The following is a 23,721-nucleotide window of genomic DNA, read 5'->3' as shown; positions in this document are numbered from 1 at the left end:
AGTCCTGCTTAAAAACTGCCCTTTCAGCTTCTAGTAAGTCACATACTACTGTAGTTAAAAATATAACTATATTCTTAGTTTTCATTTGGGAAGGGAAGAAAGTTATTTTCCTAAAATGTAGTGCCAGGAAGTATTAAGACTGGTCTTGTAATCCCATTGCATTAGGAATGTCCATTAAATATAGCATAAAGTTCTTGCTCAGAGGTTTGGTTTTTTTTTTAGGATTAGACAAATACTGATCTATTTTTCTAACACCATAGTAGTTATATCACTTACTTACTGGATGTTAAATGAACCTTTGTTCATAAAGCACACCAGGTAATACTCAGCAAAAAGTAATGATTTTAAATAGAGGTAAAAACCATGATAACTATTCTGTGTGGCTTAAAGATCTCAACAAACAAAATGATAAAAATTACAGTATAGTAGAACACTTGTGCCTGGGCTTGGACCTGACCTAGGGCAACACATGGACACATATGAGGCAAATAAAATGTGTATTCACAAATATATACTACAATGGTATTTTCTGCAATTCAATCCTACCTTTTACCCAAATCCAAGACAATCTAAAATTAGCATATATTCAAGGTGGGATTGCAGCACACAAGCTGATACTGGGGCTAGAGGCTGCTAATGAGCAATTTTAAACAGTACTAGTTCATAGTCAAGTGTGTCTGTGCAACTTCACACTGTGAAGAAGATTTTGACGAAAGAAAATTTGACGAAACTTAATTATCAGTAGAAAAAGGATGATTTACCTCTCATTTATTAAAGTAAATTGCCTGCAAACAGACAGCTGCTTTGCAGCAGCTGATGAATGGTGACTTTGGCATCATGCTTTAAGCATGTTTTTACCTTGATAAAACTATGACTTTTATAAACTCTGAAATGATTTTAAACTCTGGTATTTGAATATTAGAAAAATGTTCAAAAACACATTTGTAGGCGTGGAATAAAAAGTATGTGCTGATATTTTTAGAGTACAATGCCGGAAATGGGGTATCTAGAGAATCAGTACTGTTCCTATAACTAACTTACTGCACAGATGTTACTCAACGACACTCTTCAGGATGTAACAGATTCACAGAAAATATGAAACATGAACTGATTACAAAAAACAGCTGCTGCAGACTTTTCTGTAATTAAAGTTGTTTAAAGTTCTTAATCCAGATGTTTGTTTCATTCAGATGTGAGCAACGGTTCTGATTTCGATACATAGAAGGAAGAACTAAAATCTTACATTTTGTATCTATGTTCCTAATGCACTATCACTGGAAAACTTGGAAAGTCACTTGTGTTAATGAAGACTTTAGGCCCACTGTAGGAGAGGATCTGGTTTGAGACCATTTTAAGAACCAGAATGTACACAAGTCCATGGGACCTGATGAAATCCATTCGCAGGTCCTGAAGGAGCTGGCAAATGAAGTTGCTAAGCCACTGTCCATCATGTTTGAAAAATCATGGCTGTCAGGTGAAGTTCCCGACGACTGGAAAAAGGGAAATATAACCCCCATTTTCAAGAAGGGGAAAAAGGACGACCCAGGGAATTACAGGCCAGCAGATTCGCCTGGAAGGCATGCTAAGGCACATGAAAAACAACAAGGTGGTTGGTGACAGCCAGCATGGCTTCACTAAGGGGAAATCCTGCCTGACCAATTTGGTGGCCTTCTATGGTGGGGCTACCAAAGTGATGAACAGGGGCAGAGCAGTTGACGTCATCTACCTGGGCTTGTGCAAAGCGTTGAACACTGTCTCACATGACATCGCTGTTTCTAAATTGGAGAGACATCAATTTGATAGGTGGACCACTTGGTGGATAAAGAACTGGCTGGATGGCCGCACGCAAAGAGTTGTGGTCAATGGCTCAATGTCCAGTTGAAGATGAGTAACGAGTGGTGACCCTCAGGGACTGGTGTTGGGACCGGTCTTGTTCAACATCTTTGTTGCTGACATGGACAGTGGGATTGAGTGCGCCCTCAGCAAGTTTGACACCATTGACAGTGGGACTGAGTGCGCCCTCAGCTGATGACACGAAGCTGTGTGGTTTGGTTGACAGGCTGGAGGGAAGGAATGCCACCCAGAGGGACCTTGACACGCTTGTGAGGGGGGCTGACGCCAACCTTACAAAGTTTAACCATGCCAAGTGCAAGGTCCTATACTTCATCACAACTACTGATTGGGTGGAGAAGAGATTCAGAGCAGCCCTGTGGAGAAGGACTTGAGGATGTTGCTTGATGAGAAAATGAACATGAGCCGGCAGTGTGCGCTCGTAGCCCAGAAAGGCAACCATATCCTGGGCTCCATCAAAAGGAGTGTGACCAGCAGGTCGAAGGAGGTGATCCTGCCCCTCTACTCTGCTCTTGTTAGACTGCGTGCAGTTGGTGTCCTCAACATAAAAAGGACATGGAACTGTTGGAACAAGTCCAGAGAAGGGCCACAAGGATGATCAGGGGACTGGAGCACCTCCCATATGAAGACAGGCTGAGAAAGTTGGGGCTGTTCAGCCTGGAGAAGAGAAGGCTGCATGGGGACTTCATAGCAGCCTTCCAGTATCTGAAGGGGGTTTATAAGGATGCTGGGGAGGGACTCTTCATTAGGAACTGTAGTGATAAGACAAGGGGTAATGGGTTCAAACTTACACAGGGGAAGTTTAGATTGGATATAAGGAGGAAGTTCTTTGCTGTGCTGGTGGTGAGGCCCTGGAATGGGTTGCCCAGGGAAGTTGTGAATGCTCCACCCCTGGCAATGTTCAAGGCCAGGCTGGACAGAGCCTTGGGTGACATGGTTTAGTGTGAGGTGTCCCTGCCCATGGTAGTGGGGTTGGAACTTGATGATCTTAAGGTCCTTTTCAGCCCTAACTATTCTATGATTCTAAAAAGTGCAGCACAATTTTATACAGCACTTTCAGATAACCTAATGAAAGTGTTCAATTAATGTTATAGATTCATTTTGCATTCCAAACCCATGTTTTCTCATTCTCTTTTAATGAGAGTGAGAGTTCTGTTCCCTTTATATTCCATAACAAATATAATTTTAGACTTTTATGGGGGATCTAAGACAGATATAGTTTCAAACCCAGCAAAATCATTTGTCAGGATGACTATAAAACTATTGTAGATACTGACTAAAACAAAATAATTCCCAAGTGCAGCCCTAGAATTCTCTCAACATTCAGAAATGTCTGGAATAAAGAGAAGAACGCTAATCTGGGTTCTCCTCAGTAACTGTGCACCCTAAATTAGCTACTGTGTAACTCCACCACACTGCTGAGCTCAGTCAGGAGCACTTCAGAATAGGTACTGCTTGTCTGATGCTGAGAGGTGATACTAAATATTAAAAAGAAAAGTCTCCAGACAATGCTAACAGCTATTCTGTATTAAGTCTCTCCCTCAGTCTACTGGCCAGTAGGCTACTCCCTTCTCCTTCAATTTTACATTTTACATTTTTCAGCATTTTAAAGAAATAAGCATGTAGGAAATTTATTCTATAAAGGCAAATTTATCGATATGGAAGACATATGGAAGGCATCTTTGAAAAAACCACATACATCTACATATATCTTAAAATGCCATTATATCAAAAATGAGTTCTTAAACTCTAATTTCCTTCCTTCCTGAAATGCTGATAATAAGAATAATGCAATTAGGGTGCTCCAAATGAAGGAGAGGTACAGTTCCCAGATGACCTGTAATGCCAGTAAACAATAACTAATATACGTTATCTCATCACTTTTCCACCTTTCCTGATAACAGGCTATAAGCTCACGGTCCTTAACCTGATTATTCAGGTCAATAAATTGCTGTTTAGGTGTCCCATTTTGTTTCTTAAGGTGAAGACTCCCTCAGTTCCAAACCATTATTTAGTTTAGATGGAATGTAGTAAAAATAGGGATTATTTCTAGTCACTTATTTTCACCTGAGCTGAATAAAAATTCCAATTCAGGCTAAAATTCTGTGCATGCTCACTCAACATTTACAAGCCTGACAGCTTTGTGTCACCCTACATAGGAGTTGTTATCTGTGAGATTTGAAAGGTTAAAGGGCTGATATCAGCTGTAATACAGATTTGCAGATTACAAAACGACTGTGAACATCTTCTCTGATCCACACAAAACAGAATATAAGCTTCCTGATGAATGAGAAGATACCATCTTGGCAAAATGCTCGTTACTGAACTACTCAGTGACTGCTCTAAAACCTCAGCATTGGAAAACTGATGTTACATTTAATTAATATCATTAAAAGCAACTTAAACCAAGACTTTTATCCAAATCTGTCAAGGTGTTGGATCTTTTTATACAATTGCCTGATAGCCTTGGAAATTATTTTACAAGGTGTACTACAGAAAATAATTTAATGTGTCAGATTTTTCTGCCTTGAATTTTTCATTGCAAGATATGTTTCAATCATTCTTGCAGCTCCTTGTGGTTTAGGTTGTTTTTTTTTCATTTTAAATCCTTGATTTACAGACACTGTATTTTATTCCAAAAGTGGCTGCACCAGTGCCAAAACCAGATAAAACAGACTCCCATATACTCTTGCATAATCTTTCCTGTTGATAAATCTAAGGATTATATTAACATCTCTGAGCAACAGCAGCATACTGGAAGCTCATGCTCAGTTGCCTCTCTTGCAACCTTTCCCAGTTCTGATCCTGCAAGGCCAGGCTCTATTAACTGTCTTTCAATAGACAATCTTACATTTTGCTGTGCTGTACATGGATAATTATACTTGCATCTTTCTTAGCAGGTGATTTGGATCAGATTATATTGGTGTTCCACTGCCTTCATTACTTATCAGTTTCCTGATCTCTGTGTCTTCTGTAAACTTTCTGGGTAATGTTTCTATGTCCTCTTCTGTGTCATTAATAAGAATATTAATAAAATAGAGTAGCAGAATTAATCCAAGAATGACCTCACCAGAATAATATCACATTTCTGATGCTTTTCTAATTACTTCTTGAGAATCATCAGCCAGTTTTTGAAAATTATTTTAATGTGACATTTAGCCTTTGCATTTCTCTGGCTTCCTTGTCAGAATAAGTTACTGTGGAAAAACACATCAAGTGACCTTCTTGATTGAGGATATGATTCCTCTGTCACACCTGAAGATGTCAAGCTTGCTTGACATGATCTTTTACAATGCATGTTGGTTGGAAATTCTTATACATCTTTATTTCTAAATTCTTTATTAATGAAGTCTGGTGTCAATTATTCAGCTGTTTTGACTGAGACCAGTGATTAGCTATCTGGATCTCATTAAATGTGTCATTCTGTTTATCCCATCAATAATGACACACTGTTTTTTGATACTTAAGTACCAAAAAAAATTCAAAGAAACAATGCTTATAAAAAAGAAACATTATTACAATTATCTAGACCTCCTCATGCTCTAAAGGTGAAGTTTAGGGTCTACAACTACCATTTCTCTGGGTTTCTCTTGTCCCAGATGTAATTTTATCATCATCAGAGATTCTGAATTTGATAATCTGGCTTTTCCTTCTAACATGGAATAGAAATGCTATTAGTCATCTCTCCTTTTCTGTGTAACGATAGTTCTGTTATTTCTAAATAATGAGATTCGGATTCACACTAACTTTAATAAATAGTTTAAAATCTCCTCCATTTCCTGATGAAAAAGAAAGGAATACTTTTCACTTCACTGTAAAACACAAGCATTGTTATAAGTATGCATTTTTAAACAGTTTATATTTTGATGGAAATTGCCTGGGTTTAGAGACTACAATCAACACAGGAAAGAAAATGAAAATGGGAGATTGTATGGGCTGGATCAGCATCCTGTCTCCCATAGTAGTCAAAAGTAGACCTCTGGAGAAGAGCAAGAGTGCAGCTCCCAGTACTACCCAATTATCCATTGAAGTACAACAAACATTGTTCTGAGAGATGGGGCCTACACTGGCTGGAAACCAGTAATGAGTGGTGTCCCTCAGGGATCGGTGTTGGGACTGGTCTTGTTTAACATCTTTGTCGCTGACATGGACAGTGGGATTGAGTGCGCCCTCAGCAAGTTTGCTGATGACACCAAGCTGTGTGGTTTGGTTGATACCCTGGAGGGAAGGAATGCCATCCAGAGGGACCTTGATACGCTTGTGAGGGGGGCTGATGCCAACCTTACAAAGTTTAACCATGCCAAGTGCAAGGTCCTACACCTGGGTCACAGCAATCCCAGGCACAGCTACAGGTTGGGCAGAGAAGAGATTCAGAGCAGCCCTGTGGAGAAGGACTTGGGGGTGTTGGTTGACGAGAAAATGAACATGAGCTGGCAATGTGTGCTTGCAGCCCAGAAAGCCAACCGTATCCTGGGCTGCATGAAAAGGAGTGTGACCAGCAGGTCAAAGGAGGTGATCCTGCCCCTCTACTCTGCTCTTGAGACCTCACCTGGAGTATTGTGTGCAGTTCTGGTGTCCTCAACATAAAAAGGACATGGAACTGTTGGAACAAGTCCAGAGAAGGGCCACAAGGATGATCAGGGGACTGGAGCACCTCCTGTATGAAGACAGGCTGAGGAAGTTGGGGCTGTTCAGGCTAGAGAAGAGAAGGCTGCGTGGAGACCTCCAGTATTTGAAGGGGGCTTATAAGGATGCTGGGGAGGGACTCTTCATTAGGGACTGTAGTGATAGGACAAGGGGTAATGGGTTAAAATTTAAACAGGGGAAGTTTAGACTGGATATAAGGAGGATATTCTTTCCTGTTAGGGTGGTGAGGCACTGGAATGGGTTGCCCAGGGAGGTTGTGAATGCTCCATCCCTGGCAGTGTTCAAGACCAGGTCGGACGAGGCCTTGGGTGAGATGGTTTAGTGTGAGGTGTCCCTGCCCATGGCAGGGGGGTTGGAACTAGATGATCTTAAGGTCCTTTCCAACCCTAGCTATTCTATGATTCTATAAATATGTGTGTGTAAATATGTATGTACAAATACATATCTTCATGCACGAAACCTGCACATACATATACATACAAACACATACTAATACATTTTTGTATTTTTGGATGCAATAGGGATTTATGTTTCAAAAGTCTACTAGCATCTGGCTGTAAACTATCCCTTCCCAGTTTTCAAAGAAGGTAATATAAAGGACTGGATAGAAGATAATATAAAGTTCCTCACTCTGGCCTGGTGCAGTGTGTTCTACCTAGCAAACTGTATCCAAATGAAGATTGGACAGAAGTGAGCTTTGCCTGTCTTCAGTCTGCAAAGCTCAGCACTAGAAAGTGCAGTGAAAGTGAAAGGTTTTTTGCAGTACTTACCGAGCTGTTTTCTACTTCTTTTTTCACTGCTGTATGTGACTCATTATTAGGTGGGTTCTTTGGCGTGGCAAATTCTGGTTTCTTAATTTTAGTGTCACTTTTGTTTTCTTTGGCTTCTGGTTTACCCCCAGACCTAGCAGGACTTGGCTTCTGTGAGGGTGGTATCCGTGCAAGTGATGACGGTGACGGGTTGACATATTCATCTTCTTCCCTGAGCTCCTGTGGAAGCGCTGTTGGATTCATTTTTACGTAATAGCCATGGTAGTAGTCATGCAGCTCCCCATTCTCTGTGCTGATGGGATTGTGATGGGCTGAAAACTTTGACTGGTGTTTCACAGCTACTTCTTCCTTCACTGGTGCTTTTGAATATAAAGGCTTGTTAATTGTGGGTGTTATATTCTCAGTGGCTAAAAGCTTTTTTTCTTGATTGAGTCTTGCCCCAGAAGCAGAGCTTTGCTTTTTTAGTTGTTTTGAAGGTGAAGGCTCAGAAGGAAGAGAAGGACTATGCCTTGGACTTGCTTCTGGGGTTCGAGGGGGTGTAGTACCTTTTCGATAGAAGTGAGGTGACTCTTTTGGGGAAGGTGGTTTTTCTTGAACTTTTTCTTCAGATTTTTCTTTCACCTCCATTCCTTCTTGAAATTTTTGTTTGATATAATCCGGGCCTGAAAAATAGTGTAATAGGAACATTATGATTAAAACAAAATTAAGACTTCAGAGTAAAACTATTGCAGTGGGATGTCAGACTGGACCGCCTCACTAAAATGCTGGTGGGGCAGGTGGTACCAAAAATTCACGGACACCCATTAGTGATTTTGTCTAAAAAGCTCAGTAACTGAGGTTACTGTACATTTTGGTAATTGTTGGGACTATGTAATAATGTGGTTCAGTGACTTTATGTTTTCAGCTTTGCAAAGAGTCATAAATTGTCCCTGAGTGAAGTCTGAGGGACTGAAGATTGACTTGCCTTACATATGTTTCTTTTTCTGAAAGACATGTTTTGAGGTACATTTTGCTTAATTGCCCTAACCTAACTTCTACCCTCATGATCATAGTATCTGTTTGACGTGGGAGTAATTATCCATCAGAATGAAATTATTCTTCTTCCCGTATGACCTACAGGAAATGGGGCCTGAATCACTTTTTTTCCCCTTTCTGTGCATGTTAGCTTGTATATAGATATATATGTGCCTTGAACTCTCACACACTGTCTTTGTTTTGTTAATCCAATCACTTACCATATGAAGAGTCAGACTAACCACTCTACTCTGTAACACAATTCCTGCTTAGAAGCTATGAAGGCAAATTCTCTCACATTTACTAGGGAAAGCCAGTAGGAAGAATATCCTCCCCCCACGCCTCAGCTAAGCACCGATAAGCACATTTACCATTAGGACCCACTTATTAAATTGCATTTCTGTGCAGCTGTTTACATAAAGACAAGCTGGCTTAGATGCTTTGCTCCAGGTTTTTGTTGTCTGATTTAACAATTCTATGCGTTAGACTTGAGCAAACACTGCTGAAACAAAATTGCTGTAAATCTGCCTGCATTGTGGCAGTCTTGCCTATTTTTCTCCCTAGAGGCCACATCCCAGGTTCCAGGATCAGGTCCCATGAGACGCTGGGATGCTCTGTGAACAAAGAACTGCAATGATCTTTCTGTAGGTTCAATAATGGCTTTTGCCAAATACATTGCAACTGTTTCTCTACTTCTATCTTTGCTACCACCACTACTTTCCTCTGATTTTTTTGATCTTCTGTAAGTGAGGTTTATCTGTGGTTTATGCCACAGAGATATTCTGTGCCCAGAGAAGAACGTCTGCACACTTTTTTCTGCTTTTGAGTTTAAAGGAGGCTCTAGCTGTGCTAGGCAGATACAGTGTTTTTACAGATGCCAGAAGCATATGCATCACTACACAGTGCTAAGATGAGAGGAAGGAATAGCAGCATGAAGTTTTTGGAAGTTACTGAGTCATCTGGTAAGTAAGCACTGATGAGAAGAAGAATTACTTGGCATGCAATGTCTTCTGAGCAGGAAAATCACAACATTTTTGGCATGTGAAAACCAGCTGTTGAAATAGGGGGCTGTTGAGAAAGAAGGCTAGACAGACAAGTCAGGGTTTGTTCTCAAATAACATTTGAGGAGGAAGCTTTGAAGAATTAAGCCTGCACAGAGAGGGGACTAGAGGCTTGGTTCTTATATTTTTTTATAATGTTCCTGGTAAAAGGGAAAGGCAGCACAGCACAAATTGAAAGTTGCCATTATAAAGTTATAATTTATAAAGTTATAACTTTATAAATTTACATATATAAATGTAAATATATATAAAGTTACAATTACAATCACCATTCAGAAAATTCTGAATATAATTCAGATTTAAATAAAATAATTATTTAATATATAAAATTACAATTACAATCACCATTCAGAAAATTCTCCATCACATAGGGGGTTTCCTTCTGTCTTGCTGGGCTGCATAAGGTAATGCTGAGGGTTTTAACAGGCATGAACTTTGGTTTTCTTCTCTTTTCACAGGGGATATGATTAGCGGGTATAAAGAGAAAAAGGACAGCTAAAAGAGCTCCACCTAATCTTTAAGGCCAAGCTGTGGAGCTACAAATTGCAATGTTTATTTAGTATGGATACATCCACATTCATATTAGCTTGCTCCGTATGACTCCTGCGCCGAAAGTATCCCAACTGGAATACCATCTTTTCAGCCTTATAATACCTCTCAAATGGCAACTGTTCTGTTCCTCACCTATCTAGAAAATTCACCTCCTGTGACAGCTCTCCAGTGCCCAGTGTATGTGAATATATGACTTTTACTAATATCCTGATGGCATTTGATTAATTGAAGGCACTTTCATAAGGAACGTATCTGGGACTCAGAAGTGTCATCCCTCTCCACTGTTTCCTATGAAGGACGAAAAGCCTCCCAAGGCTGGCCTGAGGGAATCTTTTTCCTCCCAAGTCCTCCAAACTGTGCTGGAATTTCTAAAACGAGAAGGGAGCTAGGTCTTGGCTGCCCATGACTCCACAAGAGACTGGTAGAGTGAAGAACGAAACACCAAACCAAAAATACAATTTTTAACTGGAGCTTCCCAAAGAAGTTAAGTGTCAACAGGCTACCAGTGCAATACTTCTACTGGGTATTTGGCAATATTTGATGCTAAGTGACACTGAGCCTCACCAGAGAAAACTGCAGCCATCTGCATCCAAGTAAAGTCTGAGGGTGTCTGAACAGACACTGAGCGATTGCCTTAACATAACACAGCAGCCTTCCCTTACATCCCCCAGGACATCACATATGGCTATTACAGATACATCTCTTGTCTGCAATTTTGCCAGGCAGGTCTTTCCAATACTCAAATTCTTGGCTCTGCTGAAGTTAGCTTTGGAGATTGTCCAAGGACTGTTCGCTGCATTCAGTACAATCAGATTATGCACCTGTCTGAACTACTGACTCCAAGCAGCAGGAACACAGTTTGGCTCCCTTCTGAGGACTAAGAATCCTTGTCACAGCTTACCGTGTCGCGTTCATTAAAATTATTATCTACTAACACTACAGACATAGGCAAGGGAGTCCTCTTTTTTCAGCATAAGAAAGTTCTATAGCATGAGTTTAAAGGAACCAGGGCCAAGAGAATTTGGAAAGGGAGTATCTAACATCTGATTCTGTAAGATTTCACAGCTACCTGATCTTAATGAGGAAGAGAGTAGGATTTGTGGGTGGGAAGAAGGTAGGGTGGGATTATCTGGTCTAGGAAATAAACATGGAGTTCTGTTCTTTAAGCAACCAGCAGATATATTTCTGGGCATGGTATGTCTGAGTGCTTAAGAAAAATGTGTTCCGGAAGGCAGAACAAAGAAATGTTATCTAAATAAATAAAGATAAGCTTTCTGTGTGCTTTCTCATGGTGACATGCTGATCCTTCTACCACTGGTTCAAAACTGATTCCCCCTTTCTGGCTGAAGGTCAGTTTTGGCTCACACAGCTGTTGTGATGCAAACAGCTGGATGACACCATTGAAGTGCGAGTTTTGGGGGGAATAACTTCTGAAAGCCAAATGACTGTGTAGACATATGCACGTAGAGTCTCATACTGTCAGCTGTCCTGCTGGAAGAGTATTTCATTGATGGCTGTGGGGTGAGGGAAGCTTTGGTTTGGCTGCAGACACATGCATAGTTCTAAATCTTGAATTTCTCATGCAGGTTTTGTGTAACACGTCCCTCCTTCTGGAAGGGCTCCAGTGAGTGATGTGAGAGTATGACCAGCCCTGTAAATGGGAAGAGAAGGGTGCCCTCGTTCTGCCACAGCATTTATAGAGAGGTGACAGCCACATGCTCTCTCCCATGCCCAGTGAGGTATATGTGTTGGCAGCATAAGGCTGTTTCAGGACTGCATCGCAAGCAGTGACTGAAAATGTCATCCTTCAGGAACCTATAAATGCAGCCACTGTTTCCCAAGAAGGCTAAGAAAAGACTTTATGCCTTATCAGTTCAGGATGAAATCTAAAACTTGAGAGGGTTTGTGGAACACACCTAGGATAGTGAGGAAAGAGATATAGGTATATGCTTATATATTTGTGAGCTACAGGTCATTCCCCTGCCTATTCAATGCAGCCAGTGCCAGATGCATTGCCCATGGCAGGGGGGTCGGAACTAGACGATCCTAAGGTCCTTTCCAACCCAAACCATTCTATGAATCCTTCTTAAAGGGAATGTTGTGAGAAACTCCACTAGGAGTCCACTAGAAACACCACTCTCTGGGAGCAGCAAAGGCTTTGGGAGAGTAGGTTTCTCTGAGCTAAGCTTGAGATACTATGCAATTCATCTGAGAGCTTCTCATCATACTATGACAGAAGATGCTAACTCCATGTAAACTGGTTGGCTGCTTCACAAGAGATAAAGATCCTTCAATTTGTGAAAGCCCAGCCACAATCTTTAAATCATTTGAAAGTGATTTGGATAGAAGGTGCTGTAAGTAAATAATCTGTGCAAAAAATGCTAATTTGGGAATTACCTGGCATTACCAATGAGACTATGACTAATTAGGTCATCATAACTTGAAAAACTATATTTAAAACCTAGAGGTTGATGTGTTTGTTCTTTACCGTAAAGACCAATTCTGTTCTTCAGACATGTTCTCTCTATTTGTTTTTAAGAGAAAAATGAAAAACTTTGCAAAACCATCTTCTTAATATATGGAAATAGCATTTAGGCTGTCATACTTTGCAATATTAAAATAAAAAACGTATCTTCTCCTGAAGAAAAACATCCCAACTTCATCAATAACTCTATGAACATCCTATAATTTCTTCATGATACTTCCTCCACTCATTTGTCCCCACAGCCCCACCATTCTTCCAATTCAAGAAAAACAAGCATTTCCTATTCCAATTTTACTGCAATGTCATTAATGCAGGCTTTGGAATATAGCATTTACAGAACATAATATTTAAAGTACTGTTGATGCTGAAATGATGTAATTAAATTTCAGGGCATGTTAGAAATATATTAGGTAAGCATGCACTTATTTCTGCTGTTTAAACCAGAGTGCACATTATACAATGTAACCTAACTAGTGCTACATTAACAAATAGTAAACATACAGTGCTATAAACAGCAACCCAGATAACAAATCACAATATATTTTCATGATTACAAGAAAATTTATGTTGCACTAACAGATAAATTCCATCCCTTAAGCAGATACTTCACTCCCTAACTTTGTTTATGCATATGACTTGTTAGCAGAAAGACTCACTTTTTACTGCAAGGTTTACCATCTGTGCGGTACTGATGACGCTATTACTTAATCAGGGCACTATAGTCTATATGCAAACCTTCCAAGATTAGAGGACCCTTTTTACTAAACTATTGAACACCTCTATTAAAAAGAGGGAATTCCTGCTCTGAGAAGTTCCCAATCTATAAGTACAATATAAAAGAGAGCACAAAGGTTATACCAATAGCCTGTTTTATAGATGGGGGAGCTAAACCAAAGAGAAATAATGATCCAAAGCACATGCTTCATCCAACTAATCTCTCTGAATTCAGTGGTCAGTTATCAGTAAAGCACTGTCACGCTCAAAGCTTTGCTAAATTTTGGTAAAGTGATAGTTTAAAATTGCACAGGAAGCCTCTATTAAAACCAGGAATGGAGTGCAAGTCTTCTGAGTAATCAAAAGCTAACACAGCACTTTGGCCTTAAGTTCATCACATCTTCATAAATGTCATCATCTTCCTGAAGGAGCTGAGAAATGTCTACTGAATCAGAATTAAAAGAGTGTCAGAATAGTAAATTATGAGCAAGTTTCATACTGCACATTAAATCCCAGTACAAATCCAGGGCACAATACTGTTAAAGAAAAATCTGAAGTCTTTTGCGCTTAAATGCACTGTACTAAAAAATGAAAATAGATAGTTTGGTGCTGGTACTACAGGTTGCTAAATATTGTTTGAGAAATAAGCCAGTGAAAACCATCTGGTTTGTTATCCAAAATGCATTTATTTCAGGATTTTTCAGGACAGGACATCTCTTTTATAATTCTCATCATTCAGGATAGTAAGTGTAGGTAAAGGAAATAAAAATAATTGCTTATCAGTCTGCTAAAAGAAGTGATTTGATGAGTCATTATAAAAGTGCAAATAACTATATTCAGTAAACTTTAAAAAGGTAAGGTTTATTACTATTGCTTCATTGTGGAGATGGGGGGGGAACTATAATTAATGTAATTAGTACTTCCTCTGTTTTAAATCTTATTTTTCTGAAGGTTGCACCGGTAACACAGGAAAGAAAAAAGCTTTTAACTGCTCAGCTGCTGGCTTGAATTCAGACCAAATGAAGGAGGGCTGTGCACTCTCATATGCAAAATATGTTGATGAACTCATTGGAGCAGAGATATGGTTATGGTTTGAGTAATGTTTGACAGCTCTGTTTGCCATCTTGGGACTCAACAGGGCTGGAAATGAAGGGGTGAGGATTATAGCCACAGAGAAATTAATGGATAGAAGGCAAGGTGCTTAGGCATAGGGTACTGAGAGATCACTTCTGTCTGACTTAAATATCAACAGACAAGACTACATTATTGCAGTTGGAAAGGACCTACAACAGTCACCTAGTCCAACTGCCTGACCACTTCAGGGCTGACCAAAATGTAAAGCCTGTTATAAAGGGCATTGTCCAAATGCCTCTTAAACACTGGCAGGCTTGGGGCATTGACCACCTTTCAAGGAAGCCTGTTCCAGGGTTTGAACACCCTCTCGGTAAAGAAATGCTTCCTAGTGGTAGTTTAAGAGTTCATCACCCTAGCTGTTTGCTGTACCCTTCTGATGGATACAGTGCCCCAGCAATAGGGCATGGAACGGTGTAGGTGCTTCACAGTTGGATCAATCTACAACAACATATGCAAAATTTCTGTCCCCCAGACAATGACACCTGACTTGACTGCCAAGTCGGAGGTCAGATTTCCCTAGAAAGAAATGTCCTACTCCTACTGATGCATACATATGTTATTTAAAAATTCCTTAATTCAAAATGACAGATGTAGGTCCTGTTGCCCTGTTTTGGCTACATCTGAAGTTGGTTATGCCAGCTGGAATAATGACTCACTAACTGTACTCAAGAATGCTTTAGAGAATAAATCACACATTTGCTGAAGTTTAAAGCATGTCAGAAAAGAGAAAGAAGAACTGAAGTGGAAGTGACTGTCGACGCTATTTGGTGAGATGCAAAAAAATTCCAAATCTGGATGCCTGCTCTAACTTTTAGCCTCTGATGGCAACAGCATTTTGGTGAGATTTGATCAACATTTTAATCCTAGTAAGCAGCTTCTCTAGCAGGAAGCAAATAAAGAATCTTGCCTGGATTAATTTTTAAATTCCATTTGGCTGCCTTACAGTACTTCTTTTTTTTTTTTCTGGTCTTAATAACACTAAACTGGAAGTACCTCAGCTGCCTAGGAAAACAAACTGCAACGTAAAGAACAGGGAGAAGGGTGCATGTTTTGCATAATCCAAAAATACTACAGAATATAATGTTTACTATTTGGAATGCCTCTTAATCTTTCTTAATTCACTTTTATTTCCAGATCCTCATTTCCTCCTGCTCCTCCCTTTCCCTCATAAAATTGCTGAAATTTTCTCCAGCTTACACTTCTAGGGCTTCTTAATCTGCTTCCTTAATCAGTATTCCTAGTAGCTTTTCTTTTCCTGCTGCACTGGAGACAACACTGAAACTAGCATGTGCCAACAGTTGCTCACTTACTAGATCCATGAACGTCATGGAGAATGATGTCAACACGTATTTATTTTATGGAACTGTTGGGATTTGATCTGGCAGCCTGCTGTTCTTCAAATCATGTACTACTGACAAGACCTAAAAATATAACATAAAGATAGCACATAATGTGATATTACACTATTGCCACAACCTGACAAAGGCACATCATCATTTAGCAATGTAAAAGTTATAACACACAAATCTTCCACCTAGAACTAACTTTAAAAGGTAGCATTGCTAAATACAAGCAGGTTTTAATGCAGCCTTAAACACAACCTTACCTTCTTCCTAAGCACCCACAGTAGGTAATTACTGGCAGAAATTGCTTATTGTCTCATGCAGAAGAACCCCAGACATACAAATTCTTGTGTATCAAGGCTGCCCTCACAACTATTTTTTTAATCTCTCCTCAGGAAGCAGCTTTGCGCAGGACCATTAATAACTTCCAAGTAGCTTTGCTAGAATAGCTATCTACCATCTTTAAAATGCCTTCCAGTACTTTATTTTCATGGTTTTGACATCAATGAAAATGACAGGATCCTCTCAAAACCCACATCAAACGCTTCCTGTCATGGACTAGACAGAGATCAAGAGAGCTGAGTTACATATTTACTAGCTACACAAACAGAGATACACATAAACTTCAGCCAAACTCAAGGCTAGTTCTTATGTCTCTGTGCTTACTTTGGCCTAATGTTTACACAGCACCAGAGAGTTAATTGGTGTGGCTTGTGAACTGACTACTTTACTGCTAGTGTCTCTGCATTTCACACAGGTATTTGTTGAAATGTATACGGCACTACATTATCTTGCAGTGCTTCCTGAAAATATCAAAACGTCTATTCAAGCACATGGACTTCAGTTGCCACCAACAGCACTGGCAACAGAAAAGGAAAGGGACTTCCACTAAACCATTTGAATCATATGCAACATCAGAAACTTTTGAGTCTAGCAGTAGGATGACAAAACAGAGATGTTAATGCAATTCCTGTACAAAATTGTATCTGTACAAAATGCAGACTGTCTCTTTCATCAGTTCCCCCAAATCTAAAGTTACGTCTTCCTACCATTAACATACCAAAACATAGTACAGAACCCGTATTTTTATATTTTTCATTTTTGCATTCTCCAATGAATAGTTAAAAATAGTTAAGGATAAAAGAATCCCTAAAAGTAAGATTTTCTTCTTCAAAAGGTTTCTAAATGCATCATTATAGAGTAGACATACACACTGGGACACCTGAAGGCAGAAAAGAATAGACTAATGAATCTCAAAAACTGCTGGCAGCCTGCACCAAGCAAGAACAAGTATTTATCCTGACTTACAAATCTATCCTCTGCTCCATTTCTCTGACTGCTTTAGTAGGCAACTGAAGTAGCTGTGACATTTGCAAAACAGGGCACAAAATTAATTGTTGTAGCTGCATAAATATTACAGTGCGTAGGTCCTTATACTTTTGGGTTCGGTACCATCAGAGAAATATATCAGATTTATCCTACCTGATACACGGCACAATGAGTGCTGCACAGCTCTCTCTGACACCTCACTGGGACATCATCTTATGGACACAGAAATCGTTCATGACTAGCAATCTTAATTATGGCTTGTTTTACTTACCCTAATTCTCTGTTCATTAATACTGATAGTACTTCAAAAAATATTTGAAAGATTATATGGTGTTGCATATGGCTCCTGTATATAGGACAAGCTTCATTTTTCCAGGTTAGATAATATATACACATTCTAGTTAAGGCGAATGCTTCCAGCTAAGTAATACACATACTATAACCTACTTGAATGCTTCTGATCCTGCAGGCTGCTTAATATGAGATAACTGAGAAGGTAAGTTTTTAGCTTTTCCACAGAAAATCTAGAGCCTACCTTACTTCAGCCAAGCTGGACTGAGGCATGAAGGCGACTAAAGCCTGGTGTCAGTGTTTGTTTTACTGCTATTAAGAATGGTACACGGAAAATATTAGCAAATGTTAACTGCAGCAGTAGTGTTCTTTAAGCTCCTTTACATCTATCATAAATGATGGGCAGAAATGAAAGCCTGTTCTCATCAAAACTGCACATCTCTGAAAAGATGACTTTTATATATATAAAGGAGCTGTTAATATGGCATAATAGTTGCCTTTACCCAACAGAATCCAGACTTCTTAATATTTCTTCCAGCATGCCCACAACTTTCTGATGTCCAAAGTTATACACAATATTTCAGATTCAGTGTCAGTGGGATCATGCAGAGAAGGGACCACTACCTTCCTCCATGATGTACTTCCCCTGTATATACAGCCTGGAAGAGTAGTAAGCTGCTTGTCCTGCTGTATCACATTTCAAGTGCATGGCTATCATCCTGCTCCATGGAAGTTTGGCAGATAACCTCAACAAGAGCAGGTTCACATCTCATCTCCAACTGCCTGAGTCTGTCAGTCCCTAAGGGCTCCTCATAGCACTTTTGCAGAGTAAGTCACTGTCTGCAGTTTAAATACTTGGTCTGACAATTCTGCAAACTAGTATGCATTTGGTGAGTGACCACTGCTGTTAAGTGGCAGCAGCTACTTTCAGCTATATGTGGAATGTTACTGAAAACTTTGTTTTTCACAGAATCATTTAGGTTGGAAAAGAACTTTAAGATCATCAAGTCCAACTGTAAACCTAACACTGCCAAGTCCACCACTAACATGCCACTTCACTCTCACCTGCTGATTTAAACAGTATGTTGTTCACCATATGCTACAACTACACAACGTATCACCCATGATATTTGGCTAGCCATTAGTGAAGACTCAGGAGTGATGATTTCAAATTTCCTTGTAACTTTATCATGCTTCTCTCTCCCTGCCATTTTTCAATATCATTTATTATTATTTTCTCATCAACTACTTCCAGTATTCCTATTGCAACCAGACATGAAAACTATCTTAACCCATTTGAGTCTCCTTTTGAAAATGTTATAGATTAGTAACTGTCAAGTCTTGTTTTTTAGCTAGACAGGATACACTATATTTGATGAGTATTAGGATTAAAACTGAAACTGATTTGGCAACCGTGCTTTACATTAAGACCAAAATACATATGGCTCTTAATACATACTGCTCTCAGTATAATCTCTCCTCTTGTAAAGCGGTTTTAGATTTGCTTTTCTGTTCTACTGTAAAGTTTTATCAGATATATTGCCTCTTGGGCCACATTCACACATGACAAAATTAGTAGGTTTTTCTTCCTTGCATTTGATTGGCTTTGCAGAATTTGGTATCATATATTGAGAACAATTTAAACTAAAATTTCTTACACAAACAGAGCCTCAATCTCCTGGTCTATCTCTCCAGGTACATATGTTTATATATAAGAAATTACTGAAATCATAGCAGTTGCCAAAACCCTTTTAACTTTTGGCTCTTTAAAAATCCTTATTCGATAAATAAACCGTGCCTGCACTGTTTTTTCTCTGAACACCCTTCCACTCTTCACTAAAGAAAAAAGCAGATCCAAGGATATGCATCCAGGGCTTGGTTTCCAGAATGTCAGCCCTTCTTATGCCTGTGGAATATGTGCCTACAAAGCCTAATGCAGGGAAAACATGAAATATATGCATGTAACCAAACAACTGAAATTACATTTGAATCCTTCAGATGGGCAAAGGAACATGGAAATAACTAGACGGTATTAGATTCCACTGATTCTAGTCACAGATTTAGATATGCATTACTGTCTTTACTTAAGCTCTAGGTATTTCAAATGGATTCATCATTATATGATAACGTTAGACTTCATTTTTTTTTTGAAGTTTCCTTTATTCCCCTGTTTATAGAAAATCGACTTGAAATTATGAACATGAAAGATGCAAAACCAGGAGTAAAATAAAGAGACCCAAAAATTACTGTTTTTAAAATACATGGTTTTATGAATTTTCTTGGAGAGTAGAGGGTTAATCCAGTATTTTTCAATGTTCAGAAACAGCATTCATTAAACTGCACTGCACTTCTAGCAAAATTAATTTCTTATATCTAGCAATGGAATCAATTAAGAAGCTTTAGAGTCTGAAGTGGGCTAACAGAACTGATTGCTGCACTGCAGATGCCAGAACTATAGAAATACAACAATCAATTTAATTCTGGTAAAACTAGGGCATATGATCTTCTTCGTCTTCCACCCTATTCAGGCTTCTTTCCCAACATATTATTTATCGTTTACATTTTAAGAGAAACCGCAATCATCATGCCACTTACCATTCTGACCTCACACAGCGGCACTTTTCTCCCTTCACCTCTGGGCTCTAAGTTTTCATTTCTAAATTCTAAGTTTGCAGTATCCATTTAATACTCCTCCAAATTTCTTCCATACTCTTCACAGTTTGGCAATTGCCCCTGACGAAGGACACTTTGCTCTTCATTGTACTTTTTGAGAAGGCTCTTCCCAGGTTTGTGTCCCCTATTGTGACCAGAAAACATTCAAGAACACTTCCTCTGCAGGCTGTAAGAATAGGTTTCAGAGAATGGTTTTTAATCAAACTTTTTTTTTTCCCTATCACTTTTTGGATACTTTACAGTTTTCAGTGACTGCTTTGAATCAAGTCTGTAAGTATGTATAACATGCCAAAAACAGATTAATCTCAAGCTTCTATTACAATTACCACTTTGGATTTCTGTATCACTTACTACGTAAGTGGTTTACAAGCAATTATGGACGAAGACTCTTCCAGAGTCTCTTGGAAGGAGCATTTCCTACTCCACTTTACCGACAGAAATGGAGCATCAGAGAGTATCAGATACACAGTGTGCTGAACACCCACCTCCGTACTGTAGAAAGGAGGCTGCTCTGCTGGTAATCTGGCCTTGTAGCTAAGTTAGTGAGGTTTGTATAGCTGGAGAAGCAAAAAGAGGCAGAGGAGCCTGTAGAAGTACATGGAATGGGGTAGGGAGTGTATGCAATAAAGTAGATAGCACGTGGTTAATCCTTATTGGGTGGAAAGCCAAAACAGGCTCTGCAGTGTATACATGTGGCTGTTGTACAAAAATTGGACATTTTTTTGACAAAACTGATTTAACTGATTGAACAAAATTAATTTAAACACTGTTGAACATGAGGGGAGATGATGGGTCATCATGAGGGGTGAAGGGCAGTCATGAGATCATGAGGGGACAGGAGGGATGGCCATGATGGGAGATTGTGAGGGGAGGAGAGGGGTGGCTGTGAGGGGTTAGGTATGGCCATGAGGGGTGAGGGGCAGTCATGAGGGGAGATCAGGAGGGAAGATCATGAGGGGAGAGCAGGGACAGCCATGGGATGTGCACGGTGGCAGCTATACAGTGTAGGCCACTATGGGGGCAGATGAGGGGTGGCTGCGAGTGGAGATCATGAGGGGCAGCCATAAGGGGAGATCAGTTTGCCCTTAGTGACATGGTTTAGTGGTGAGCTTGGCAGTCCGGGGTAACAGTTGGACTTGATGATCTTAAGCATCTTTTTTAACCTAGTTGATGTTGTGATTCTATTCTATGAGTCTATGTTTTCTCAGTCATATCTCAGTATCAGTACTCTATTCTCATCTTCTTTTGACACAGCGACCCATTCCCCACTTCCGGAACAATTATCCTCTGTTAATGTCCGTGATTCATCCTTTTATTTCCCCCTCATTTTTCTTTCACCTTTTGCCTATACTTTCAAGGAAGGTAATATCAGATTACTCTGTACTTGGCCCCTCTACTCTTTTTACAATCTTCATCCTGCTTAATTTCACTGTACAAAAAGTCAACTACCAATTCCTTGCTGGCTGTGTTTCAGTTCCAGGTTTGACTCCGGTTCTGATTATGATCTGAGAGAATAACTGTTACAAGACTAATAGGCAGAAATCTTCATCTCCTTCAAATTCTCAGCATGACCTTTTACATCAGACTAAATAATAACACATTGCTGTATGCTGCTCAAGTGTGTAATCGGAATAACATCTTTCTTTTCAAGTTCTCTCTCTACTTCTAAGCTACAATTTTGCAGACTTTCTGGCCTTGACAAATGCAGCTGTGAAGACTTTATTCTCTAATTGTCTACCCTCTCCTCTGGAATACCTATCTTGTTCTCCATTTCCAAAAAAGCAATTGCAAAAGAGCCCACAGAGCATTAACCGTTTATGGTCAAGTAGTACAAGGCACTGTAACCACTGCTCATGTAACCCATACCATGTGTTATAAAATACTATGAGAAACCCAACCTTTTTCAACATAATTTAAGCCTTCATTAGCATAATAAAATACTTTCAAAATAAATCACCACACTCTAGTGAAAATTAGCACAATAAGGAAAGTTCTCACAGTACAGACTTTGTTAGCTGAATTTCAACATGGAACAAATATTTATGACACAGTTATAAATAGAATTTATAATGGAAATGTTGACACTGTGATAATACTCCCATGTGATAGACCCTACTTCATCTTGTCCTTGGCTGGACACTGTGACAGACCAATATGGGAGTTTACTGGAGCAGGCCAACAGTGGGAAAGTTTTGTGTCCTGAAAAAACTGTTCTTTTTGGGAGCAAATGAATAATTTTGAACAGGAGAAAGGAGGCAATTAAAGCTCCAAGGTAGCACTGACCTCTTTAGAATCATAGAATAGTTAGGGTTGGAAAGGACCTTAAGATCATCAAGTTCCAACCCCCCTGCCATGGGCAGGGACACCTCACACTAAACCATTCCACCCAAGGCTCTGTCCAACCTGGCCTTGAACACCGCCAGGGATGGAGCATTCACAACTTCCCTGGGCAACCCATTCCAGTGCCTCACCACCAGCACAGCAAAGAACTTCCTCCTTATATCCAATCTAAACTTCCCCTGTGTAAGTTGGAACCCATTACCCCTTGTCCTATCACTACAATCCCTAATTTGAAGAGTCCCTCCCCAGCATCCTTGTAGGCCCCCTTCAGATACCGGAAGGCTGCTATGAGGTCTCCACGCAGCCTTCTCTTCTCCAGCCTGAACAGCCCCAACTTCCTCAGCCTGTCTTCATACAGGAGGTGCTCCAGTCCCCTGATCATCCTTGTGGCCCTCCTCTGGACTTGTTCCAACAGTTCCATGTCCTTTTTATGTTGAGGACACCAGAACTGTACACAATACTCCACTTTCTCTGAGGTTATACCTGTAATTAACAGTCCCATGATGGTAGCTCAGACAGGTATACCTAGGTGAGAATACAAGAAGCTACTTCAAGATAGCAACACAGCTGAGGCAGCACTGAAAGCTAGCCCAGGCTAGCTGCCTTACTATCTAGACAGTTTTGTAGTCAGATCCTACAGCCTTTACTAAGCAACCACAACTTGTATCTAGATGCAAATTAACTAAATCAGTACTTAATGCAAGCCTGTGAAAATTACAGTGATTATAACAGCTTTATTCCTCTACAGGAAACTGGTTCTCTGTTATTAGTTTTAAAAGTCAATTTGCTCAAACCCCATTATGCACAATTTTTTCTAAGTAAATCATGTGATTATGTGACTCAAAAGTATCTTGGAGAGACTAAGAAAGCATCCTGAAGAATTAAGGCTCCTTTGTCTCTCATTCCTTGGCCTTCTCCCAAGAAAACTCTCTTGTCCCAGATGCATGCAGGAACACTTGAGGAGTGGGTTGAGGCAGCATGTGTGCATGGCTGTGGGGCAGGAAAGATGCAGAATGCAAGCAAGCTGGACAGGCCTCCCACTGGGCAAGAGAAAAGATGTGGAAGGGTAGGGGCATCTGTACTTAGGGTTTGATGAGACCAGCAATAAATTTGGCAGTCAAGTTGTGAAGACTGGTATGACAGGAGTTATAAAAGGAAATGGGAGAACAAGAATAAAGCTTGAGATTGATATATTTTCTTCTAATACACCCTCTCTCTTTGATTACTAGATACAACAGAAGTGCCTTAGGATACTTCCATAGGCTCTGGCTTCTCCAGAGTTGTGTAGAAAGAGGAAGGAAGCAATAAACTGTAGAGAAAAGATGCCATAGCAAGAATCCTGACAACAGTTGTGTGAGGATGATTAAGCCGTATGTCGAATAATTTCAGAAAATGAACAGGCTCTTGTATGACTAAGAATAACTAGTAAGCTTCCGTATGCTTTAAGGCACAAACTGATGGCACGGCTGGTAACTCTAATCAAGCAAAATGCTCATTGCAATTTTAAAATAAAAATA

At 39.8% G+C, this 23,721-nt stretch overlaps 1 protein-coding gene across 4 annotated transcripts in view; it reads right to left on the bottom strand.

Annotated features, from left to right (window-relative positions):
* Positions 1-23,721, bottom strand: part of JPH1 (junctophilin 1) — an 89,796-nt gene that overhangs the window by 6,480 nt on the left and 59,595 nt on the right. For all 4 annotated transcript variants that reach the window (XM_061448271.1, XM_061448270.1, XM_061448272.1 and 1 more), the window contains exon 4: positions 7,269-7,930. In XM_061448271.1, coding sequence (XP_061304255.1) covers positions 7,269-7,930 — 662 coding nt within the window. The remainder of the gene's footprint in view (positions 1-7,268; positions 7,931-23,721) is intronic.

The sequence above is a fragment of the Pezoporus flaviventris genome, unplaced genomic scaffold (assembly GCF_033815535.1).
Source record: "Pezoporus flaviventris isolate CSIRO_AGI_PZ_B2104156 unplaced genomic scaffold, CSIRO_AGI_Pfla_v1 ptg000007l, whole genome shotgun sequence".
NCBI lineage: Eukaryota > Metazoa > Chordata > Aves > Psittaciformes > Psittacidae > Pezoporus > Pezoporus flaviventris.
The sequence above is the reverse complement of the archived record's forward strand: the minus strand, read 5'-3'. Positions and strand labels throughout refer to the sequence as shown.